Source organism: Talpa occidentalis, unplaced genomic scaffold (assembly GCF_014898055.3).
Source record: "Talpa occidentalis isolate TD23 unplaced genomic scaffold, MPIMG_talOcc4v2.1 talOcc4.9, whole genome shotgun sequence".
Taxonomy (NCBI): Eukaryota; Metazoa; Chordata; class Mammalia; order Eulipotyphla; family Talpidae; genus Talpa; species Talpa occidentalis.
In genome coordinates this window covers 24,482,177-24,510,152 of record NW_023605305.1, presented here as the reverse complement: position 1 = coordinate 24,510,152, position 27,976 = coordinate 24,482,177, and the positions used below count along the sequence as shown (strand labels likewise).

Below are 27,976 nucleotides of genomic sequence, written 5' to 3'. Positions count from 1 at the left end.
TCACCCTCCCGCGCTTCTGACTGTACCCAGTGCTTGTATAAATCAATCAATCAATCAATCAATCTTAAAAAAAAAAAAAGATATATAAAGGCTAACAAAACCAAATGAAGGAAAGAAATTTTCAACATGCCCCCTCCATCTTTTCAATCCATGAACTTAACACCAATATATGACCTTTTTTGAGCCAAAATCAACTTACCTGTAGGGACTGAAGGAAGAGTACCCAGACTTCACATGGCAGTTCATTTTCAGACACTGAAAGAAGTAATTCAAAACAACTCCTACAATACAAATAGCTAAGTTAATAAACAAAGATGGCTACAGTCATAATCAAGTATAGTATGAACACACATTTTACATTTGTTTGCTTAGAGCATTTACATTTGCTTTTTTACTCATCAATTTTTTCTTTAACTTTGTTATATTGGCTATTCAATGTTAAAAAAGAGAAAAAAGAAAAAGCATTAAGCTTTAAGTTGACATTGCTGCTTTAATACATATGGTGAGAATATATACCTTTTAGAAATCACATTCCAAGCATTTTATTTAGTTTATTAGGGTATGTGGCGGTACCCATATAGGAAACTTTCTGATTTAATAAGACAAAGATAGGAGCTCATGCTATTGTAAATTCGGCATGAAAAGTGATATGAAATGTTCATCTATACAGGTTCTTCTCACTCTACAGGTTCTTCTCAGTTGCAGAAGTAGCAGAAAGATTGGCAAGGACATTTATCTTTAGCAAATCAAGCAAGAAAAAAAAATTCTTCTTTAATCCTAACCACTAGTCAAAAGAAATAAGAAGTGAAAAAGAAAACAACCTGAATAAAGATCAACTCAAAATATCAATCAACCAACACCTCTCTAAAATTTTACAGAATATTACTTCACCCTTTAGGGACTGGCATAGGAAATAACAGAAAGTGGGACTTGGTAAGAATAATAATGGGATTATGAAGCCAGGAATATTTGTGTTTCATAAAGATAGGGTATTAAAGTTTTTGGGCTTTGGAAAATAGGAGAGGTCAGAGAAATATAAAGTGGGCTAACCATACTAAGTTATCCCTCCAAACAATCTGTTAGCTGAGCCAAATTAGTTTCTCAACTAAAAACTGAATAGCTGTGGTATTTTTTCAACTTGCAGTTAAAAGCTACATTAAAGGTATAATTTTATAGGCCACTAGGGCCTATAAAAGTAACACTGTATTACAACATTTGAAGGTTTCAGGTTTTCATCACTGAGAATCAACTTTTGTTTATATTACATCAAATATTAAAATAACTATGAAATCATCATGGACTCGTAGGGTGGTAATCTTATACTGTAGTCTGATATTTTCTGCTAGTAACATTATTTGTAGTTCAAGTAATATAATTAAATTGCAGAATTTCACAGTGTTTCCCTCCAAATATGATGTGTTCCTCAAAGACTATCCAAAGTTTCCAGATACTTGTCTTTTGAATTGACCTATATCTGAGGACAAAAGAAAATAAATCATTCTTGAATTCTAAGTGGCAAAAGAAATGCTAGAGGCAATTAAATATTATGTTGCTTGACTGGAGCTTCACTTGTACTTTATCTCCTGGGAACCTGAGTATAAAAGTCTCAGAACAAAGGAAATTTCAAAAGTCTGACTGAAATGGTGCTTTGAAAAACATGATACTATTGTAAAGAAAAGTCAGGCAAACATTACAACCAAAAGTATTCAATCTTGAGGGTGATTTAAGTTCTTAAACTTACAGTACTAATCTGCCAAGCACCAAGAGGACATCTTCACATTCAGTAGTTAAGTATGGACGTGCACTGGCAAAACTTTGGATGGCAAGTCGATATACCTCCAGAAGATACACAATATGTTCTGATGCGTTCTTATTGCTGGCATACTGCAGTAAGGTCTATAAAGTAAAAATAAAGTGCTCATTATTTAATAATTACTACTAATAACAAAAACAACGAAACTGGCTTTGTTCTCAATGAACCACCCCCCCTTTTTTTCCCTAAAAGATGTTTTATATCCCTTTTTAGATTCTAGTTTTGTTAACTGAAGTAACACTGTATTATAACATTTGAAGGTTTCAGGTTTTCATCACTGAGAATCAACTTCTGTTTATATTACATCAAGTTCACCACTTAAAATCCAAATCTATTCTTCACCTTGACTTTGTACCCTTTCACCTGATGATCTACCTTATGCTAGGCTCTAGTTTGTTTAGAGAACTGCATTTTCAACACTTAATGAACTATTTCTGTTGTGTTAAAGGTAGAATGCTCTTTTGACAGGTGCAAAAATCTAGGAGTAGGGCTACAAATGCCTATAGTTGTTCCTACCGAAAGTCTGGAGATACTATCTCTTACACTCAATAATGAGTTTCATTAATACAACATTAAACTAAGCCCCAACCAAGTACCAAACACTGGGTATACGAGAGTTAAGACTATGATCTCTGCCCTCTACAAAAAGAGAATTATTCTTGAGTGTGGCCCACAGCTCCATAAAATCCAGTTATTTTTCTGCACACAAAGAAGTGATGAAGTTTATACGAACCAAACTAGAAATGATGGATATATTTTTATTTTTAATAAGTGTATTTTAAAAAATAACATATAGGCCAAGTGTCAATATTTGTTTGCAATAGGAGATAGTCATGTTATCTATTATCCAGGGTGCCCCACCTCCACACCGGGGTATCTAAGAGGTTATCTGAATGAGCAGGAAATTTAAAACAAAGGAAAATGGAGCCAAAATAAAGCTGGACAAATAACATGTTCAATATTTAGAATCTATTTAAATTACAATAAAAAGCTGGATTGTATTCTCTCTGAACAGTGCTGAAAAACTATTGCTTATGGGACTCTAGATTCCAGAGTTGCACTCTTTACTATATTTCTTTCTTCTAACAATTAATTAGGCTTTGCTCATGCTTAACTGATCAATCTAACTGAGTTATGCATAGGCAGGATACACGCTTTCTTCCCCTAGGATACACTTTCTCACTGGATTAGGGAGTTCCTAGTGGGAAGGTTTATCATGAGTGAATTACATCTAATTTGAATTCATTGTCCCCAGAATAAACTCTTCAAAGATTCTTTTGTCTTTGATTTTTTCACCGAAAGAGTAACAAATAGCTGTTGGTACTTCAGGATTCTACTGGATTTTCTGCAACTTTGCATTCTATACTATCAGTACCTGTATAATAATTAAGAACGGTCTTAACTTAAAAATAAACTCACAAATAATAAATAAACTCACAAGGAAATATACAATAAGACATGTTATCACACACAGTAAGCACTCTTAACTAACACATTAGATTATCTGATCTTTGCATACATATCTGAAAGATCAAGACAGTTAAGCCATTGCAGTATATCCTTCAATTAAGTTATCTTGCTGCTCTATCACAGTCACCTTAGAGAAGTAAGGCGTATGTCCCCATTTAATTAAATTCCAAACTTTAATAAAATAGCAAAAACTGAATAACAGAGGATCATAAAACGGACCCTAACCTCTTCCCAGCTAAATAAGAAGGAATGCAGAAATGTGCTTTTCTGCTTATCTGTTTCATAAATGAGATTTCACATAATCACTTTTTTTAAAAAAAGATGTATTTATTTATTTATGCATACAAAGGCTGGGGGTACAGGCCAGAGATGCGCAGGGTGAGATGACTCACCAGAGACAGAATGGGGAACAGAACAGGCAGATTTGACGGATGTACACTGCTGAGCGGAGCAGCGGGTGAATCAGGAGAGGTCTGCTGCGCCATGTGGGTTGCTCCCCGGTGGGCCTGGGATGGAACTCTTGCTGCAGAGGCTGCGGATTGCTTCATAGTGCAGTGCTTAACCCCTTGCGCCACCAGGGAGGCCCCTCACATATCACTTTTAACAACTTTTCCCCACACTCCCCCCAGTATGGCTCGGAGCTCTGGGCTCCTGCTAAGACAGCACTGTCTTTGTCTCCCTCTGGCCACCATCATGATCCAGAAGATCTTGACCAGGTTGTACGCCTCAGGGGAAGAGGTCAGTACGACAGAAGGTAACACGAATGACTCGCTCATTGGTGGAAATGGACTCAAGGTCCTGAGTGCAAAAATTCCAAAAGTACAGTAATTGGTGTTGATACTGCCGAACTTGCAAGAAACAAGCTACACAAAGTTAAGTCTACAAGAAGTACATCAAAGGTTACATAAAATCAAGGGCCAACTTGAAGAACACAAACTAGAAAGAGTAAAACCTTTTATGACAGGAGCTGTAAAACAAATCAAACACATCCTTGCTAATTTGGACTACCATGTGGATGATATGACCCCCTCATATGTGCGTTTTCCTTAGGATGGAAAAATTTTAACAAATATGACAATTACTTTGGATCTATCTCCAGTCATCGTAACTGGCTGCTGCTTTTCATCCACACAACACCAGGACAAACAAGTGGGGCTAATGTTATTTGAGCTCTTCATTTATTTTGACCTTCATTTATTTGGAGTGGAGGCATTGTTTTTAAGGAAAACATGCCTTGTAGGTGAGTTTAAATACTCATTTAAACTTATACTTTGTAGTAGTGTCTTATACTTTGTAGTAGTGGTCTGTGGCTCTAGTAACACAATTACCAAACAGATTTAAATAGGTCTAAAACTAAGAAGTCTTCTCTCAAATGAGTATTTAATAAAATAGCACACAAATAGTAACACAATTACCAAACAGATTTAAATATGTCTAAAACTAAGAAGTCTTCTCTCAAATGAGTTTAAATACTGAGAGAAGACTTCTTAGTTTTAGACCTATTTAAATCTGTTTGGTAATTGTGTTACTAGAGCTACAGACCACTACAACAAAGTATAAGACTGTCTTCAGATAACTTAGAATACTACTTCTGGGACTGGAACATAAAAAAGACTCAAAAGTCTTAATTCTGAGTTGAAGGAAAGGGAAAGACTATGTTCTTAACATTGCCAGCATTTGAAGTGGATTTCTTATACATTTAATATCTACAAACAGAAGTAGTTAACTCTGGAAAAGATTACTGAAACAATAAAAAGTGGATAATACAGTTGGAAGCAAAGTATTGTTCTGAGTTTATTTATCATAAAACAAGTAGAAGCAAGTTCTAGAGAAATCTAGACATTAACTGGATTGCTTATGCTAGACTTCGAGCAAGGGGTTAGCAAACTGGCCTCTGCTACCACCTGTTTTTGTATGACATAAGGTGGTATTTTAAATGCTGGCAAAAAATCAGTTGTTTATGGGATAATGAAAAATTATGTGAAATTTAATTCTGTGTCCAGTTTTATTAAACACTGGCACGCTAATTTATGGATTAACTGGCTGTAGAAGCAGAGATGTGACAGACTTTAGGGGCTGCAACTCCTAAAATAACTGGTCCTTTGAGGAAGGGAGCTGCCCCCCCTGCATTAAAAGATGAAATTAAAATGAATGTGGGCTGGCTGGTGGCAGAGGAAAAAGCAACCGCTGTGTTACCATATCCGAAAAGGCTGTGTATCAGAATGAGAAAATGAAAATGCAGCTATATGTCAGATCTGGAACAGCTACTGCCTGGTATTATTTCAAATTTTGTTCATAAAACAAGAAATCTTATATTGATTTTAAGACATGTATTTCCCAGAATGAAAAAAATCTGTGATGTGACTGCACTAAGACAGATGTCTAGCAGACAGCAGCGTTTGAGCGGGATTTCTGGAGAGTGAAGTTTGAGAATGCAAAAATAGGGTGACAGGAGGACTCCAAACAGAGAGCAACTTAAAGTCAGAATCCGTGGCAAATGCTGATGAGACTTAAAAGTCAGTTGGTGAGTGTTCAACAACAAAGAAAATAATCCAGTCAAAAAATGGGCAGAAGAGCTAAAAAGAAACTTCTCTGAAGAAGAAATGTAAATGGCCAACAGGCATATGAAAAAATGTTCAACATCACTTGTAATCAGGGAAATGCAAATCAAAACTACCATGAGATACCATCTCACACCAGTGAGAATGGCACATATTAAAAAAACTAGCAACAACAAATGTTGGCGAGGGTGTGGAGAAAAAGGAACTCTTCTGCACTGTTGGTGGGAGTGCAAACTGGTCCAACCACTATGGAGAGCTGTGTGGAGATTTCTTGACCTACTAAACATAGAGCTTCCATATGATCCAGCAATTCCACTCCTAGGTATTTACCCAAAGGACACAGAAACATCCATTCCAAAGAACACCTGCACCCCTATGTTTATAGCAGCACTGTTTACAATAGCTAAGCTTTGGAAACAACCCAAATGCCCAAAAATAGATGATTGGATCAAGAAGATGTGGTACATATACACCATGGAATATTACTCAGCATTCAAAAAAGATAAACACATGCAATTTGCAGCAACATGGATGGCGCTGGAAGGGATCATGCTCAGCGAAATAAGCCAAAAAGAAAAAGAAAAATACCGGATGGTCTCACTCATAGCAGGAATCTAGAAAACTTAAATGAGGGACCAGGAAAATGAATAACTATAAGAAAGTGAAAATCAGAATCAACAAAAAACTATGAAACAGAGACACTTTTGGGGGGGTGGGGGGCAGGAGGGGAGGGATTGGGATCAGAATGGGGGGGTTGCAATTGTATGGGGAATATAAAAATAAAATTTATTATTAAAAAAAAAAAATCCATCATCAAAAAAAAAAAGTCAGTTGGTGAGTGTACCAGAGGTATACCGTGAAGATACTAAGTTGGGTGTGAGGGCAAATGCAATGAGGAAAAGCATATAATGTCTAGACAAAATTTAAAAAATTAAGTCTTTTTACATATGTTACTATTAGGCAATCCTAACCCTGCACTTACTTTATTGATTACAGTTGTCTTACTAAACCCAGAAATATACTTATTTATTACTTTTTCTACCTACCTATTCACCTATCCTGATTAAATTTCACTGGATTCGGTCCATCATTCAAGCCTATGATTATTTGTATTTTTATTTTTTAAAAGATTTATTCATTCATTCATTCATTCATTCATTCATTCAAGCACTGGGTACAGTCAGAAGCACGGGAGAGTGAGAGAATTCACCAGAGCCAGAGCAGGGAGCAGAGCAGGCAGAAGGACTGAAGTACACTGCTGAGGGGAGCAGCGGGTGGCAGGAGAGGTCTGCGCGCCATGTGGGACCCTCCTCTGGTGGCCGGGGAGCAGCCAGGGTTCGAACCGGCGCTGCAGAGGCTGTGGGCAGCTTAGTATCCGAGCGCTCAACCGCTGCGCCACCGGGGAGGGCCCCTATGATTATTTTTAGATACTGATTCTGTCATGGAATTTAGCTATGTTTTTATTTCATTTTCATATTTAAAAAACACCTTTTGTAGATTTGTCATAAAAGTATTATCATTTATTATGTAAAAGTCAGGGAGATAGAAAAGTAAAAAAAAATTTCAATAATCTACTACCACCCGGAAATGGACCACTGTTAATCGGAAACAGTAAATTTGAGAAGCTTATAAGCCTAAATTAGAATCAGTTTTATAGAATTATATTACACACTGTACTTCAAATTGTCTTCAAATTACTTCAAATTGTCTTCAATATCAGGGTTTTATAGTTGCGTATCTAGTGTGTGTATAATAATTCAGCCCCAACTCTCTATTTCTGGACATTATGATTAATAACTATTTATATATGTTAACAGTGTCCCCCAGCCTAACTTTTTCCAAGTATCCATGACAACTTTCCTAGAATAATGTCCTATAAATAGAATTGTTGAATGAAAGGATGCATAATTTTTAAGGTTTCATAGAGCCAAATTCTGTTCCACATTTGTTCCAATTTACATTCCTATTATTAATGTAAGATAATGAAGAACTAAAGAGCTGTCACAATTATTATGTATTACAACCTAACTACAATTTTTGATGCTCAGCTGGATAGAAGAAATACAATACCTTGTGTATATAATTTACAATCCTTTCTTTACTGTCATGTTTGAATAATTTTTTCATGCATTTCTTTTATGATATAAATGTAAAATTTAATTATTGTAACACTTGTATAGTATCATCATCTGAGTTATTAATAACAGTAAGGAAGAGAGCTCAGATGTGAATAGCATCAATAGTTAATTTCAATCTTCCAAAACCAAGAGAGCATTTCCCAACACATTCTGAGGTCAGCAATACCCTGATACCAATGTCAAAGACTACAGACCAATATCTCTTATGAACAAAAACTATTACAAAAACACCAGTAAAATACTCTCAAGTGGAATTCAACAGCATATTGAAACAGATTATACAACATGACCTGCTAGATTTATTCCTGGAATGCAAGGTTGGTTCAGCATATAGACAAATAAATGTAATATGCCCCATTAATACAGAAAAGGGGAGGGGAACCTCACACGAATACTATTTCAACTGATGTAGAAAAGGCACTTGGCGAAGTCAACACCCAAAAATGAAAAAAGAAAAATAACAAGAAACACTCAACAAACTAAGGAATAGAAGAAAACTACCTCAACACATTAAACACCATGAAAAACCCACACCTAACATTATACTCAATGGTGAAAGACTGAAAGCTTTTCCTTTTTTTTTTAAAGATTTTTTATTTATACAAGAATTGGGATACAGGCGAGAAGTACGGGAGGGTGAGAGAATTCACCAGAGACAGCGGGGAGCAGAACAGGCAGAGGGACTGAAAACACTGCTGAGGGGAGCAGTGGGAGAGACAGGAGAGGTTTGCTGTGCCATGTGGGTGTCTCCCTGGCCGGCCGGGAATTGAACCAGCGTTGCAGAGGCTGTGGACAACTTCACAGCTCTGTGGTCAACCCGCTGCGCCACCAGGGAGGCCCTGAAAGCTTTTCCTTTAAGATTAGAAACAAGGGGGCCTCCCGGGTGGTGCAGTGGGTTGAGCACAGCACTGTGAAGCTGTCCGCAGCCTCTGCAGCGCCAGTTCAATTTGCAGCAGGCCAGGGAGAAACCCACATGGCGTGGCAAACCTTTTCTGTCTCGCCCACTGCCACCCTCAGCAGTGTCTTCAGTACCTCTGCCTGTTCTGCTCCCCACGCTGTCTCTGGTGAATCTTCTCACCCTTCCGTACCTCTGGCTTGTATCCCAGCTCTTGTATAAATAAAAAATCTTTAAAAAAAAAAAAAAAGATTAGGAACAAGGATGCCCACTTTCATTACATCTACTCAACTTATACAGGAAATTCTTGTGAGAGCAATTGGTCTAGAAAAAGAAAATAAAAGGCGTCCAAACTGGATAGAAGTAAAAGTATCACTGTTTATATAGATGAAATTTCATATGCAGAAAACGCTAAAGATTTCACCAGGGAAAAAACCAAATTCGGCAAAGTTGCAGGTTACAAAAAATCAGTTGTGTTTTTATGCACGAACAATCTGAAAAGGAAGTTAACTATTTCTGATACAATAGCACCAAAAATATTGTCGGGAATAAACATCAAGGAAGTGAAAGACTTGCACAGTGAAAACTACAAAACCTTGCTGAGAGAAATCAAAAACTACCTAAATGAACAAAGACATACTGAGGACAAACATGATGCAAACATGTTAATGAAGAGGATGACTTAATAAGATGTCATATTATCCAAAGCAATCTGCAGATTAATAAAATCCCTATCTAAATACCAGTGACTTTTGGCAGAAATAGAAAAATCCATTCTAAAATTGACAGGGGAATTCTCAAGAGACCCTGACTTGCCAAAACAATCTTGAAAAAGAAGTAAATTGTGGCTCTCACACTTCGTAACTTTAAATTGTATGATAAAGCTTCAGTAATTCAAGCAATATGTACTGGCATAAAGAGAGAGACGTAGACATATGGAATGGAATACAGAGGCCAGAAATAAAACCCTCACATATATGGTCAGTGATTTTCCATTAGTGTGCCAAGACCATTTAGTGGGGGAAAGGACAGCCTTTTCAACAAAAGTTGTTTGGAAAATTGGATATCAGTATGTAAAAGGATGAATTAGATTCTTATCTTACATCATATACAAAATTTAACTCAAAATGCAAAGGCAATAAAAGTAAAAACAGATAAAAATTGGACTATATTAAAATTTAAAACTTTTGTATGACAAAGGTCTCTATCAGCATAGTAAAGGCAACCCACAGAAAGAACATATTGCAAATCATGTATGTTAAAGAATATCCATAATATATAAAGAAGCCTTAAAACTCAAAACAAAACAACCCAATTAAAAAGGGGGGTACTTCAGGGCCTCCCCGGTGGCACAGTGGTTGAGTGCTGGGTTATGAAGCTGCCAGCAGCTTCTGCAGTGCCGGTTCGATCTCCGGCTGCTCCCCGGCCACCGGAGGAGGATCCCACATGGTGCGCAGACCTCTCCTGCCACCCGCTGCTCCCCTCAGCAGTGTACTTTGGTCCTTCTGCCTGCTCTGCTCTCCACTCTGGCTCTGGTGAATTCTCTCACCCATCCGCGCTTCTGACTGTACCCAATGCTTGCATAAATAAATAAATAAATAAATCTTTAAAAAAAAAGGGGGGGTACTTCATGCCCAGTAGGACGACTACTATATTAATAAAAAAAAAAAAAAAGATCATAAGTGTTGGGGAGGATGTAGATAGAGAATCTGGAATCCCTTTGCATTGCTGGTTGGCATATAAATGATAATATTCCTATAGAAAATGGTATGGTGGTTCTTCCAAAAATTAAAGAGAATGGGTACCAGTAATTCCATTGCTGGATATATTCCCAAAATAACTGGAAACAGACACTTTGAGATATTTGTACATAATAGTCAAAATGTGGAAATAACCCAAGAATCCATCAACAGATGAATGTATAAACAACCTGTGGTATAAATACACAGCGGAATATTATTCAATCTTAAAAAAGGAAATCTGACACAAGCTACAACATGGATGAATCTTAAAGCTATTATGCTAACAGAAATAAGCAAATTACAGGGACAAATAATGTGTTGATTCTACTGACAAGGGATATCATACAAAGAGTTTATTATAGTCACATTCATAGAGACAGAAAGTAGAAATGTGGTTGCCAGAGGCTAAGAATAAGGAGGAATAGGGGATTAGTGTCAAATGGATTCAAATTTTAGCCTGGGAAAATGAAAAGGTTCTGAAAATGAATGGTGGTTGCACAACATTGGAATATACTTAATGCCACTGAACCATATACTTAAAACGGTAAATTTTATGGTATGCCTATTTTACTACCAAAAAAGGGCTGCTTTATGTCTCAACATTTGTAGATTAAAAAATTTCAACAGGTGGGTATATGTGCAATGGGAAGACTGCCAAGTGAGAAAAGGATAAATTCAAATATTCCCCCATCTCTGCTTTAGTTAAGTCACTATTTTAAAATCCAAGCTCTATTACACTGGGAAATGTATTATAATTCTAAGGCAGCTGTGTAAGGGAATGAAAATAACACAGCTTTTGTTTATGCATTCAAATGTCTACCCCCATCACTTGCCAATTAACCTATGAGTCTTGATTTTTCTGGCACTATTATGTAGCATAGTTTTTAAAAAATTGTGGTTAAAAACATTTTACTATCTTAATCCTTTTAAAAAAAGATATATTTATTTATGCATATAAGAACTGGTGTATAGGCTAGAGGTGCGGGGTGGGGGGGTGAGAGGGTTCACCAGAGACAGAGCATAACAGGAAGATCTACTGAAATACACTGCTGAGGGAGCAGCGGGTGAGACAAGAGAGGTCAGCTATGCCATGTGGGTCAGTTCCCCGGCTGGGGATTGAACTCATGTTGCAGTGGCTGATGACAGTTTGACAGCCCTGAGATTTTTAACCCCTGCACTCCCATGGAGGCCCCATCTTAACTTTTTTTTTCAGAATTTAAGTATATTTACATTGTCCTCTTATCACCAATCTCCATCCACAGAACTCTTCCTCTTGTAAAAACTGACACTGAATCCATTAAACAACCCCCCATTCTTCCCTCTCTCTAGTCCCTGGCAATCACCATTCTATTATACTACTTCCTATCTCTATATGCAATATAGCTTTCATAATATTACATTTTCCATTTGAAAAAGCAACACAAGAGTGTGGTAATGGCATCAGGGCAGACAAATAGATCAATGGAACAGAACAGTCCAGAAACTGACCCACATACATATGTCTAATTGAATTTCAATAAGGGTGCAAAGGCAATTTCTCAATTCAATGGAAAAGCAGTGTTTTCAACAAATGATGCTGGAATATTTAGATCTTCATATGTATGTCTACATATACATATATACAAACACATGCATATGAACTCCCATCCATCACTCCTTCACATAATACATAAAAGTTAACTCCAAATGGATCATAGATCTAAAGCTAAAACTTAAAACAATAAAATTTCTAGAAAGAAAACAGAAAATCTTTGTGGTCTTGGGATAAGCTGATTTCTTAAATGTAACATGAAAAACAATCATAAGAGAAAAAGTTGATAAATTGAACTTTATCAAAATTAAGAACTTGCATTTTTCAATAGACACTGTTAAGAGAATAAAAAGACAAAGCCACAGACTAAGAGAACAGCTTTACAATGAATCACCTATTTCCTCTGACGCCATCATTTTAAGGTTATAGAACCGATCAACAGAAATTAACCATGGATTGATTGTGCCTACAGATTTATGTAGGATCTTTTTTCCCCTGCTAATGTCTCATGCATTTTTTCCTGGAAATTCTTGATAGCAACTCACATGATGTCATCACAGAACACATAATATATATTAACATCTATCATCTGTTTTCCTTAGTTCATCCTTATAATTTGCTCTCTACAAGCTGGTAGTGGGCGTGCTCAGCCTTTCTGCATGCCCACATCACCACAATGGACTCTGTGTCATGGTCAATGGTGTTCCCTTCAGAGTCCCAAGTGAACCGGCAGCAGAATATGTATAACTCATAAGTGATACGAATCTTCATCCAGTCTGTCCACCCTTTTCCACACATGCTTTAACATTTTAAAAAGGGAACATATTATAAAGGGCTTGAAGAGTATGTCTCTGTGTCTAGAAACACACACAAATACACCTTTCAAAACTCAACAATAAGAAAACAATCCAACTGTTTAAAAATGGGGGAAAGATATGAAAAAAGACTTTACAAAAGATATAAAAATGGCAAATAAATACATGAAAAGATACTCAACACAGTAAGTCCCTAGGGAAATGCAGAGTAGCATCACAATGAGCTACCACTAATTTTAGAATGGTTAAAATCAAAATGACCAGTCATACCAAGTGTTCTCCAGGAGGTGGAAAACTAGAACTCTCTCATATATGGTCTTTTAGTGATGTAAAATGATATAGCTACTCCAAAAGTACTGTGGTGTGACCCAGTCATTCCATCTAGGCGTTTACCCAAGAGAAAGAGAAAGCATTTAGCCACACAATAACTTCTTACATACAAATATTCAAAGCAACTTAATTTGTAATATTCAAAAGCTAGAAACAAGCTAAATATCAATATCCATGAGATTAAACAAATCATGATAGTCATACAATGAATACTGAACAATAAAAGGAATTGACTTATACAATAACATGAATATCAAAATAATTATACTAGATGAAATAAAAGACTAATTTTATTTATATAAAAATCCAAATATGCAATCTAATCTAAAAAGAAAGAACTAGATGAACAGTTGAGTAAGGATGGAAACAGATGCTGAGGAGGTAAGAAAGAGGAAACAGGTAACAGGGTAACCAATGGCCTGTAGAGCAACATGCCTAAGTTTTATTGTGACTAGTGTGATACATACCTCACCATGACTCTCTGTGGGAAAGACACATTGCAGTGGTAAGAAATACAATGAGAATGTAAAAGACTATCAGAAATGGATGGAAGACAAGTTCATCTGACTGACAAAACTGCTGCATTTCAACAAGGAAAGCTTCCTCCTACTCCAATCTTTGCTCCTCCTCCTTTGGGGGCAATGTTCCCACCTCCTCCCAGTCTCCCAGGTTTGATCCTAGCACCACATATGGGAGGTCCTCCCATGATACCAATGATGGGCTTCCCTCCTCCTGGGATTATGCCAATAGGTCCTGCTCTTGAAACGAGGCCAACTATGGGAGGCCACATACCAACAATGCCTGGCCCCACCAATGAGACCTCCTGCCCATCATGATGGTGCCCACTTGGCAAAGAATGACTCAACCAGACACTTAAGGAGAGGAGAGCCTCTATTAGCTTTATATTACTTGTTCTACCAGGAGATCACGGTGCTATGACTCTGGCTGTTTTCTCACAGCAAGTAGATTCAGTCCTCCTTCCAGAATAGTTTTGGAAGGACCTAAGTAACACAAAAGGAAAAAAACTCAAAGTTCATTTATTTGTATTGTGAAATTTGAAAATAAAACTCTAAACCCTTTGACTTTATTTTAAAGAAGAAATACAAATGGGAGAAAGAAACTTACAGGGGGATAGATATATTTATCTTGATTATAACAATTTCATAGGTATACATATATGCTAAAGTTTATAAGATTATACATTTTTAAATATAAGCAGTTCATTGTATGTCAATTTTACCTCAAAAAAGCTTTTATTCTTAAAGACAATTGGGCCAAAAATGTACAAAATTATTAAAGAATATGATTAAAAAGTATAGTTCCCATTGTATCACTTTCTTGACAACAGTTAAAAGTAAGCGGTTTAATTTTAGCCATTCTGGTGGATGGCACTGTGTTATTGTACTTTAAAATTGTTTTCTTGCTTACTTGTGAGGAGCAGTTTTTAGCTTTCTATTTATTGTCATACAGTTTTTCTCACCTGTGAATTTTTTTTTAAATTTTTGTTCAATTTGGTTATTTGTCTTTCTAAAAATACTTTTTATGAAACTCTATTGTAGACATGAATCCTTTGTTGAAGATATACAGGGGGATGATTAAATACCAAAATCAGGATAGTGGTGGGAGATAATATCTGTGAAAGAATATATATGTAGCTTTAATCATTTTATTTTTTAGGTTGTATTCATTTTTATACATTCTTTACTACTTTGTATGTTAGTTTGTTTTTTAATTTTTTTTTAAGTTACATACCCTTCAAAGTTCTGAGCAAAACTGATTTTCAACTTAGATTCCTATACCCAAAGAAATTAACAGAGAGGAGAGACCTCCTTCAGAAAGCTACTGCAGAGTAAAATAAGAATAAAAAAATGAAAAAGGGCTAGGAAACAGAGGAAAGTAAAGACAAGTACTGAAACGGGTTAAAGTCTCAGCACTACCAAGCTCTCACCAGCCACTATGGCATAAGTTCAATCCCCGGCCAGGGAGATGACCCAACATGGTGCAGCAGACCCTCTCCTGTCTAGCCTGCTGCTCCCCTCAACAGCGTATTTCAGTAGCTCTGCCTGTTTTGCTCCCCATTCTGTCTCTGGTGAATCCTCTCACCTCCCCCCTCGCACTCTGGCCTATACTCAGTTCTTATGCATAAATAAATAAATCTTTAAAAATAAAGGGGTGACATGTAAATATAAATCATACCAAAAAACTAAAGTAAATATCCCATTTTTTTTACTGAAATGTAATAAATAATATTCAGTACTATAAATATCAAGTTATATTTATAGATATAGAAAAAATGTTTTCCATATACTGCTTTATAAACTAGGATGTGATTTTTTTTTAAAAAAAGATTTATGCATATAAGAACTGGGGTACACCCGAATAGCAAAAGCTCTCCTGAAAAAAAAAAAAAGAAGGGAATGGAGGCATCACACGCCTAGACTTCAAACTATACTACAAAGCCATAATCATCAAACTGCATGGTATTGCAACAAGAACAGACACACAGACCAATGGAATCGAATAGAAAATCCAGAAATAAACCCACAGATTTATGGTCCTAGTTAATCTTTGACAAAGGAGCAAAGATGATGCATTGAAAGTTTGTTCAATAAATGGTGCTGGGAAAACTGGGTCGCTACATGCAAAAGAATGAAGCTTGACCACTACCTCACACCATACACAAAAATCAACTCAAAATGGATTAAAGAACTAGACATAAGACCTGAAACCATAAAATACGTAGAAGGAAATAAAGGCAAAACACTACGTGATATGCACATCAAAGACATCTTTACAGACACATCACCCAAAGCAGTGATAGTGAAGGCAAAGATAAACAGCTGGGACTACATCAAATTAAAGAGCTTCTGCACAGCAAAAGAGACAGTAACAAAAACAAAGAGAAACCCCACCGACTGGGAGAACATTTTTGCACACAACACTAACGATAAAGGACTGATCACAAAAATCTGCAAAGAGCTGATGAGACTCAACAACAACAAAGAAAATAATCCAGTCAAAAAATGGGCAGAAGAGCTAAAAAGAAATTTCTCTGAAGAGGAAATGCAAATGGCCAACAGGCATATGAAAAAATGTTCAACATCACTTGTAATCAGGGAAATGCAAATCAAAACTACCACGAGATACCATCTTACACCAGTGAAAATGGCACATATTAAAAAAACTAGCAACAACAAATGTTGGCGAGGTTGTGGAGAAAAAGGAACTCTCCTGCACTGTTGGTGGGAGTGCAAACTGGTCCAACCACTATGGAGAGCTGTGTGGAGATTTCTTGACCTACTAAACATAGAGCTTCCATATGATCCAGTAATTCCACTCCTAGATATTTACCCAAAGGACACAGAAACATCAATTCCAAAGAACACCTGCACCCCTATGTTTATAGCAGCACTGTTTACAATAGCTAAGCTTTGGAAACAACCCAAATGCCCAAAAATAGATGACTGGATCAAGAAGATGTGGTACATATACACCATGGAATATTACTCAGCATTCAAAAAAGATAAACACATGCAATTTGCAGCAACATGGATGGCGCTGGAAGAGATCATGCTCAGCGAAATAAGCCAGAAAGAAAAAGAAAAATACCGGATGGTCTCACTCATAGCAGGAATCTAGAAAACTTAAATAAGGGACCAGGAAAATGAATAACTATAAGAAAGTGAAAATCAAAATCAACAAAAACCAATGAACCAGAGACACTCTATGGGGGCTGGGGAGCGGGGAGGGGAGGGATTGGGGTCAAAATAAGGGGGTTGCAATTGTATGGGGAATATAAAAATAAAATTTATTAAAAAAAAACAATGTGGAAATTCCTGAAAATATTAAAAATAGGTGTAGCTTATGATGTAGCAATTCAACTCTATGGTATTTATTCAAAGAATGTAAAACACCAACTTGAAAGGATATGTGCACTTATATTCATTGCAGCACTATTTAACATAGCCAAATTATGGAAACAACTTAGAAATATAGTTAGAAACAATCATAGAAATATGACTGTAGAACCGTGGCTATTAGTAGTGGGTTCTGATTGAGTTATGGGAATCACAACCGAATTATGAGTGGGAAACAAATTGGGAAGTGACCCAATGGTGTGTGATGGAGAATTATGGTGCATTGGTGGTGGCTGTAGTGTGGTAACATATATCTGAAGGTGTCTGAACCTATTCCTCTAGATCATATACAGTGTTAAAAATCAATATTTCTTCAATAAAAAGATAAATTTAAAAAAAAAAACTGGGGTACAGGCCAGAGGTGGGGCGGGGGGGGGGTGAGAGGATTCACCAGAGACAGAGTGGGGAGCAGAACAGGCAGACTGACTGAAATACACTGCTGAGTGGAGCAGCGGGCGAGATAGGAGAGGTCTGCTGCACCATGTGGGTCAGCTCCCTGGCCAGGGATCGAACTCTTGTTGCAGTGGCTGAGGACAGCTTCATAGTGCTGCAATTTAAAACCCCTTGAGCTACCAGGGAGACCCCAAGATGTGATTTTCTAACTTGTCTTAACAAGATTTTGGATATCCTTTCATATCAATATATAGCACTCTTTTCTGTCCAAATTTCATTTGAAAAATACTGAAATACACACAAAAAGTAAAATTTACACATAATCCCACCATTTGAAATTTTGTATGCTATAAACAAGTGAAAGATCACACCTGTGTTTCATTTTAGCTCTACTCCCACTCCCCCCTCCCACCAAAAACAAACAAAAAAAAACACTGTAAGCACCTGATGCAAATGTCTTATATATGCAGTCAAAAATTTTCTATTTCTTTTTAACAATCTCCTGGGCTCAAATATTTTCTGGCTCTGGGTTGTCCAAAGGAGACTTACTGTTTTGCATTTCCAGCCAAAAATATCTTACAAAAATCCTTATTCAGTCTAGGAGGGATTCTTGCCATTCCTTAAATGAGTAGGGTCTTCACTCTTAGTCACACCTTCACTTCAATACCAATGAAGTGGATTATAGAAACAAGGCATGTAAAATAATTTATTTATAATTTATGCCAACTGGGAAAAAAAAGTATCTTAATCAAAACCACTTTTATTAGGCTTTGAAATTATCATATAATGCAATATAATAATAAGCACTGGGGACTGTTTTACTTAGGTTCTTATCTAAAAACAAGTTAGCTGGGAGGAGCATAAATGAACAAGATCATCAAATACTGCTCTACGTATCGGAAGAAAATATAACATGAAAAGTTGTTCAATGTTCCACTAGATCATAAACTCACAGAAGGCAAGAACCTTATCTATTTTTTCATCACTACACGTAAGAAATCAGCACAATAGTAGCATACACCAGGTAGCAGTAATTATTTGCTTTGCATGCTTTATACTATTATAAAGGATTTGCTAACTTACTTTTAAAGTTTGATTAAGATAATTTTTCTTTTTTTTTTAAGATTTATTTATTTATACAAGAACTGGGGTACAGGTCAGAGGTGCGGAAGGGTGAGAGAATTCACCAGAGACAGAACAGGGAGCAGAACAGGCAGAAGGACCGAAATACACTGCTGAGGGGAGCAGCGGGTGAGACAGGAGAGGTCTGCCATGCCATGTGGGTTTCTCCCTGGCCGGCTGGGAATCGAACCTACGCTGCAGAGGCTGTGGACAGCTTCACAGTGCAGCACTCAACCCGCTGTTCCACCGGGGAGGCCTGAGATAATTTTTCAAAAACATATCTTTGATTAGGGTAAAAAATGCCTATATATTGAAACAAATTTAACTAACTAGATTTAATTCCAAACTTTCACTACTTAATCAAACCCTGTAAAGGAGAACAACATAATGATCAAACTGTACCTACGGAAATTTTAAAAAGGAAATGCTTAGACCATGTTACTTATTTTTTAAATTGAGGTAATGCTGATTTACAACAGTGTATATGGCTCAGAGGTACAGGTTCACAACTGTTCCAATGTATATTATGGCATCACACTCCCTACCAAGGCACCCACCCACAGTCCACCATAGTCCACTGGGTCCCCTCCCCTCTTTGATGAAATGACTATAGGAATGTATATATACCTTCAAATTAAATGTTTTGGCATTCCTGGATAGATACCGAAGAGTGGAATTGCTCTACTGCATGGCAGACCTATTTTTTTCTAATATATACTTTATGGAGGTTTCTATAGGGGCTAGACTAGTTTACATTCCCAACAGTGTGAGATTTTTCCACATCCTCACCAACACTTGTTTGTGTAGACCATGTTTTTTAGAAGGGCCCTCACCTCAGATGACAATGATACAACAGCAGTGAATTTTGCTTTGTGGCAATTATGTCAACGTTTGGAACTCTATGTAAAGTTCTTCCCCCAAGCATGAGTCTGTGATTTTATGAAAACACAGCCATCTTTTCCCCCAGTACAGGGTGTTGCAAATTCAAATCGCCTTTTAATATATGCAGTTTAATAAAATGAAATAATTAAAAAACCTAATAATAAACCAAGTTAAAGTCAATAGCCAAATGAGTCAGAAATATTTTATAAAGAATGATCTGTCAGTTGCAAGAGGTCAAATCCATTATATCCACTATAAACCACAAAGGCCATCCATATTCTTTTGATGTAACAAATTCACTGTACATTACACTTCCAATCTACAAAGTTCATCACAGGCTCTCTGAATCTAAAATGTTAGCAAAAGCTCTGTAAACATCTTTTTTCTTTCAATGGGCTATAAAGTGATAGGGCCATGAAGGAAATCTGTTCTACATTAAGTCTTTAAAATAATGCTCAGACTAGAAAGGAAATAAAGAAATGGACATAATGGGTACCTATCTGCTTCCAAAGCTATGTTAAGGACAGTGTTATACTATTTCATTTGATCCTCACACCACTTTCCTATTATCCCCAATTTTACAAGTGAATAGAAAGATACAAGGCAAGATTTAAAGTCAACGGTGGTGGTCTGAGGATTTAAAAGTGCAGTCTTTCAAATCTACTTTCATTATATATGTTTCCCTATTTCATAAGACAGTAAAACATGAGATTAACCAAACATGTTTTCTCCACAATTACTGTTAAGAGTTTTATGGAATCTATGGGCTCTAGATTTAACATTTTCATTTACGAAGGCCTTCAAATACTGAAATCCGTATTTCACTACAAAGAAAAAAGTCAAGAAAAAGCAGTGAACATAACAACTAATGTAAACACTATTAGTTCAAATCAGAATGGCTTCCATTGGGATGGGCATTTACCCTGGAGGGGTAAATGATAACCCATTGGGGGCATGACTATAACATTAATACTTTCAATAAATGAGTTTTCAAAAATCTCACTCCTCTTAAATTTTTCTGTTTCCTTATAATTTATATCAGAACTACAATAGATATTAAATATTCCTTCACTTATTAAAATACTCATTTATTTCAGTAAGAATGCAAAAGACAAATGTTAGGCCATGACTTGGAAAATAATACTTAGTAGATGTTTTTCAACAGAATCATACAATTTTGGAGGAGAACAAATCCTAAAGATCATCTCAGGCAGAACTCAAACTCCCAATAAACTGATTTGGCCCCAGGTTATACATCCATTTAGTGGCATTTTATTTGAAATTATGTAAGGAAAACATTTTAAAAAAATTAGCTAATGGAAAACACTAGGGTCTTTCCAGTTATTCAGCTATGATTTAGTCTTCCCAGAGTCTGGTAGCATATATAAAAGATCAATAAATGTTGGAAATGAGTACACTGACAAATCTCTCAGCCATAATCAATCACTAAATTATATCATACATCTCAATAGCTTCAGGTCAGGCTACAACCAACTCTCTACATGTTCTGCTTCCTGAGAACCTCAATGCAGCAGAGAATCTCAGGGTTACATACAAGTGCTCAATGATTAGAAACAGAATTTTAATGACTATAAACTAGTAACATTTTAAAATACAGGCAAGGTTTAAAAAGTAAAAACAAACCACAGGAAAAATTTAAATTTCTAAGACAAATGAAAAATTACTCAAACTGCTATTAAAATATAAATTAATGTAAGAGTGACTAACAATTTTTATTATCAGATTGGCAAACTAAAAATTTTAATAACATGAGAATAGCAGGGCCTCCCGGGTGGTGCAAGGGGTTAAGATGCAACCTATGAAGCTACCCCCAGCCACTGCAGCATGAGTCCAATCCCCGGCCAGGGAGGTGACCCACATGGCGCAGCAGACCTCTCTTGACTCACCTGCTGCTGCTCCCCTCAGCAGTGTATTTCAGTCAATCTGCCTGTTCTGTTCCCCACTCTGTCTCTGGTGAATCCTCTCACCCCCCCCATCTCTGGCCTGTACCCCAGTTCTTATATGCATAAATAAGTTAAAAAAAAAATGAGAATAGTAAGGACAAGATCTCCCAAACATATTGCTGAAAGTATACAACTTTTTATAAGCCAGTATTCATCAAAATTTAAAATAAACTTTCCTTTTAATGTAACAATTTCAATTAAAGGAATTTATGCTACAGCTATTAAGAACCAATGCAACATTATTTGTTATGACAAAAAAGAACAAATGGTTTAAGTATGGTTCATGCTCAACATGTATTGATAAACTTATCCTCAATATATTAAACTAAAAGCAAATTGTAGGAGAGTGTATTTTACTTTGTTTTTGCAAGTTTGTTTGTTTATTTATTTATTTATTTATACATACATACATACAAGCACTGGGTACAGTCAGAAGCGCGGGAGGGTGAGAGAATTCACCAGAGCCAGAGCGGGGAGCAGAGCAGGCAGAAGGACCGAAGTACACTGCTGAGGGGAGCAGCGGGCAGCAGGAGAGGTCTGCGCGCCATGTGGGACCCACCCTCCTCCTGTGGCTGGAGCAGCCAGGGATCGAACAGGTGCCACAGAGGCCACGGGCAGCTTTGCAACCCAGTGCTCAACCGCTGCGCCACCGGGGAGGTCCTATTTTACTTTTTAAGAATATACAAAAAATTGTTAACTCCTCTGGGGAGCGACAAGAGGGACTGAAGGCAAAGGGGAACTCATTTTTCCCTTAAACATTTCTGTAGGGCCTCCCCATTGGCGCAGCAGGTTGAGTGCAGCGCTGTGCAGCTGTCCGCAGCCTTTGCAGAGCCAGTTCGAATTCCGGCCAGCCAGGGAGATTCCCACATGGCATGGCAGACCTCTCCTGTCTCACCTGCTGCTCCCCTCAGCAGTGTATTTCGGTCCTTCTGCCTGTTCTGCTCCCTGCTCTGTCTCTGGTGAATTCTCTCACCCTCACGCGTCTCTGGCTTGTGTAAATAAATAAATCTTTAAAACACAAAAATTTCTGTAGCAATATATATATTCTGCTTTATGCACTGCTTTTATAGTTTAAAATCTTAAAAGTTATATTATACAGAGAATTTAAAATAAATGCAATTTTCAATGTAATGCTATGTGGGTGTTTTTTAATGCAATAAATATGGGTGTATTCCACAAGGAAACAAGTCTACAAAATATTAAGTGAAATGAGGAACTTTTAGCATATATTTGACACTATTTTTCTAAAAATAGTAGATATATACATACGTACCATATAGATAAGTATACATTACCAAACTGTTAACCACCTAGGAAAATGTACTACTGACATATAAAGGGTGTGTGTGACAGTTCTCATCTTTTTCTTTTTTTATTTATTTGTTTATTTATTTTTTAAGATTTATTTATTTATTTATGCAAGCATTGGGTACAGACAGAAGCACGGGAGGGTGAGAGAATTCACCAGAGCCAGAGCGGGGAGCAGAACAGGCAGAAGGACCAAAGTACACTGCTGAGGGGAGCAGTGGGTGAGGCAGGAGAGGTCTGCACATCATGTGGGACCCTCGCTGGCGGATGGGGATCAAACCAGCGCTGCAGAGGCTGCAGGCAGCTTCGCAGCCCAGCGCTCAACTGCTGTGCCACTGGGGAGGCCCTACTCTTTCTTTTACATTGTTTTAATCCTATAAAATAAAAATGTATTCATAAATGGGTAAAGAAAATGTGGTTAGGGCCTCCCCTGGTGGCACAATGGTTGAGCGCTGGGCTGCGAAGCTGCCTGCAGCCTCTGCAGCGCTGGTTCGATCCCCGGCCACCAGCAAGGGTCCCACATGGCGTGCAGACCTCTCCGGCCGTGCCCACTACGCCCCTCAGCAATGTATTTCGTCAGTCGCTGTTCTGTTCCCTGCTCTGGCTCTGGTGAATTCTCTCACCCTCCTGCACTTCTGACTGTACCCAGTGCTTGTATAAATAAATAAATAAATCTTAAAAAAAAAAAAAGAAAAGAAAATGTGGCTATATATTTAATGAATACTAGTTGGGTATAAAAGAGATGAAATCTTGCCATCTGTGACAACATGGATGGACCCTAAGGAGATTACGCTAAGTGAAATAAGTCAAACAGAGAAAGACAAATGTCACGAATTTCACTCATTTATGGGAAAGTGCATATAAAGGGAGAAAAAATGCAGCTGAACCAAAAAACAAAAACCTACAGACTCTGACAACAGAATGGTGGTTACTAGAGGGGGAGGGAAAGGAAGAGAACAGGGAGACCAGAGTCAAGAGGAGGGTGGTGAATGGACATCTGATGGTGGGTGTGATGTGATAAATACAGTTGCTGGGGTGAGAATCTGTATCTGGAACCTTCACAGTGTTACCTTAATTAAAAAATAAAAGGAGTGGGAGAAGAATATAGTCCCGAACTGCTTGGGCCAATTAAAATTTTTACACATTTTGTATATGTATTTTTCAAAAAATCAGATAACTACAACCAACCAACCAATCAAAAAAAACTTGGTCAGCTTAAAACAGCAACAACAACATGGGATTTACATGGTATTTTCACTTTCTGCTTTATGTATTTTTATATCTTCTCTTAAAATTTTAAAATGAGCATGTATTAGTTTAGAGTCACAAAAAACATATTTAGGTTTGTTACTTTAAGATGCCATATACATTTAAATATGCACACACATGAAATAAGAAAATTAAAGAAAATAAAATCACAAATAAAAATAGACCTATTTCATACAACCATGTATCTATCAAAAAAATATACTTTTCAAAGTAGGTCATTCACTCTATCATATCTGGTAATAATTTTTATGTGTGTACACACTAATAAGGTGTTACTGTGCTGGCTAAGGTGACACAACATGTGCAGGTTATTCCCTTGGGAGTGAAATTACTATGAATCAAATGTCAGCACAAATAACTACTAGACTCCCCCACTCCAGGAGAAAAAAAGGACAATAAAGGCATTCAAATAGACAAAATATATTAGCCCCAAATCCCTCTAAATTTTTCATATAATGGTTTGAATGTTGGCTTTACCTTAAGAGTGATAATTTTTGGAATCTATTTTTTTTTAAGATTTATTATTATTTATTTATGCATACAAGAACTGGGGTATAGGCCATAGGTGGGGGTGGTGAGAGGATTCACCAGAGACAAAGTGGGGAGCAGAACTAGTGGTTCTGCTGAAATACACTGCTGAGGGGAGCAGCAGGCTAGACAGGAGAGGTCTGCTGCGCCATGTGGGTCAGCTCCCTGGCCGGAGATCAAACTCATGCCACAGTGGTTGGCGATAGCTTGATAGTGTTGAGACTTGGACTCCTGTGCCACCAGGGAGGCTCTTAGGAATCTATTTTTTAAACCATCTTACTCAATTTCTTATTTATCCTCAGATTTTCCAGTATAGTGTCATAAATAAATCTGGCTAAGCAATTTTTTATGGAAAATTACTACTTTAAATATTTGTAAAATAAAAGCAACCTTGGGAAGTTATTAGAACACAAAATAAAAATGAAGTTCTACTGTTAGTAATCAAGATAAAAACATTAAGCTCCGATCCCTACTAGGAAGAAGCAAAAATTAGTTGACCCAAAATTGTCCTTGTTGCTTGATAAAGACAAATAAGACTCACTTGTTACCCTCAGAAGCCTACTATGGGATCTAAGAAGGGAGGAGTATTGAAAAAATATCCACTGAGTGTATACATTAAGTGCCTGGGGTTATCCTAGGTCACTGCTACATAAACAAGCAACAACCTCAAGATGCTTACATTTCAGGTGGGGAGAGACAAATAGATCTATCAGTGAGTGATTTGAAGAAAAAACAAAGAACAGATAAAGAGTTGGAAGACAGGCAAGTGCTGTTTTACAGAAGGAAGGCCTCTTAGAGGATGTCTATAGCCTAATGAAAACAAAGCACATTTAATTTTGAAATTTTTTTGGGCCTCCCTGGTGGCACAAGGGGTTAAGCACCACACTATGAAGCAATCCGCAGCCTCTGCAGCACAAGTTCAATCCCCGGCAGGCCAGGGAGCAACCCACATGGCACAGCAGACCTCTCCTGTCTCGCCTGCTGCTCCCTTCAGCAGTGTATTTCCGTCACTCTGCCTGTTCTGTTCCCCACTCTGTCTCTGGTGAATACTGTCACCCCCTGCATCTCTGGCCTGTACCCCAGCTCTTGTATGCACAAATAAATAAATCTTAAAAATTTTTTTTGAAGTTTTGAAATAAGTGGTGCACTCTATTTAGATTTTTTTTTTTATTAACAATGTTGAAAAGAGCATGATCCACAAGTAGACACAGAAATCAGGAAAGCCCGCAATATACGTAAGTGACATCATCTAAAGTTTCTGCAGTTTCATAGGTGACATTTAGTGTTATGCTTTGGTCGTATGCATCCACCTGTCATCTAATTTCTATTTAGACATCTCCCAAGAGAAAAACAGCACAAAAAGAAAAGTGAATGCATTAAAAACCCTTTAAAATAAAGTTCTAGAATCTTTATCACTACCAACCTCAAGGAGTTAGGAACAGTGATCGTTCCCATCTCAGTATCTCCAAACTGTTGTTCAGTTAGACTGTTATCTCTTCCTCAATACAATAATGCCTCCATTAATACGTACCCTCATTCCATACATGTAAGTGCACACATTATTTTGAATATAGGCTAAAGTGATAAACAATCTCTAAGAAATGACCAAAACCTACTATCCTGGTCCTTTATAGTAATTTCTTATGGTAAAATTGCTTTTCAACATACACTAGACCTTATATTAAGTATATCATGAAGTGTATCTCAAGTGTATCATGAAGTCCCTACAATACAACTGATTGAACAAATTAGTTTTGTAACCTCTGTGCCACCAGGGAGGCTCTTAGGAATCTATTTTTTAAACCATCTTACTCAATTTCTTATTTATCCTCAGATTTTCCAGTATAGTGTCATAAATAAATCTGGCTAAGCAATTTTTTATGGAAAATTACTACTTTAAAGGCATTGTATTAATTGTTAGATACAAAGCATCTCCTCTCCCTCCCCCGCCCCCCCCCCCCCCGAAAAGGAGTAAACAAGGTCGGTGCTCATGTTGGCTCACGAGTAAGTAAATACAAGAGACAAACATGGAAACAAATATTTAGGCACCACATGTAGGTATAAGGTGCTCCAAGAATATACAGCTATGTGAAAAAATCACCTTACTCTGTCTTCTGAAATGAGAAATGCTTCTCAAAGACTTAATATTCGAGGAGGATAAATAGGCAAATGGGGAGGAAATGCACACTGTGGTAAAGTGGACTTAAAAAAAAAGTCTGGAAAGATGATGGGTGACTGGCGGGGGGGCGGTCAAGATTCTAAAAAGGCTTTGTATGCCAGGCTATTGACTCTGAGTGTTTATCTTGTTTTGGGGGCAAGAAACTTGAAGAATTTGAGGGAATAAAATAACAAGATTATATTTACAAATTTAGAAATAACACCAAAATGGATTATAGATAAGGCCAACCAAAGCAAAAGAGATTAGTGAAGAGGTTACAACACTAGGACATTGCATTACCTGAACTAAAATGGTGACAGCAAGAAAACCAAGAGTTGAAATCATAAGTATGTACATAGTGTCAAAAGAACACAAACAACTAAGGGGAAATCTATCTAAAGAAATCAGAGAAAGCTTCACTGGAGGTAACACTGCTCTGTCCTAAAGAAAGAAAATTTGCCATGATGAAAAAAAGAGAAAAGGATAGAATAGCCAATGAAAAGAAAAGACATGAGAATACTTGATGACTTGAGAATTTGTTAAAGTAATTCTATCCTTTTGGAGATCAGTCAGTTGGTAAATATTTACTGAAAGTTTAATACATGCACTGGTTCTCAAAGAATCAAAGGAAAATTAAGATCACCTTCCCTAAAGTAATGCACTTGGAAATTCAAAGGCAAATTTTTAATTACAAGTGACTGAAATCACACTTTGAACACACATGAACTCCAAGTGAAGTACCCCTGTGAATAAGTAAGAGTAGAATTGGGGTAATGGGTTTGGCTAGGTAAGAGATGAAAAACTGGTACAAGGTTGTGAACATATTTTATCCAAGGCTAAGAAACCTGGATTACTTGGGCCACTGCTGTTGTTAACAGAGACTGTCTTATTTATACATACAACAAAGTATTTCTATAAAGAACAGTAAGTGTCATTATTATTCCATTTGCAAATGAGAAAACGATGTTTGAAGAAAATAACATGCCCAGGTCACAAAGCTAATTTACATGGTATAGTCAGTATCCCAATCTGACTTAGATCAATTGAACTACTCTAGGAAAATATAAAATAGATGCATTACTTAGTCATTTTAACCATTAAAAATCTACCATTAGTCTAGAACCTAAAAGTACTTCATTA

At 37.0% G+C, this 27,976-nt stretch overlaps 1 protein-coding gene and 1 pseudogene across 1 annotated transcript in view; one reads left to right on the top strand and one right to left on the bottom strand.

Annotated features, from left to right (window-relative positions):
* Window positions 1-27,976, bottom strand: part of RLF (RLF zinc finger) — a 66,620-nt gene that overhangs the window by 35,244 nt on the left and 3,400 nt on the right. The window contains exons 2-3 of the mRNA XM_037501193.2: window positions 1,742-1,896; window positions 200-281 (exon numbers count right to left, since the gene is read on the bottom strand). Coding sequence (XP_037357090.1) covers window positions 200-281; window positions 1,742-1,896 — 237 coding nt within the window. The remainder of the gene's footprint in view (window positions 1-199; window positions 282-1,741; window positions 1,897-27,976) is intronic.
* On the top strand, window positions 13,727-14,172 carry LOC119235813 (U1 small nuclear ribonucleoprotein C-like; annotated as a pseudogene).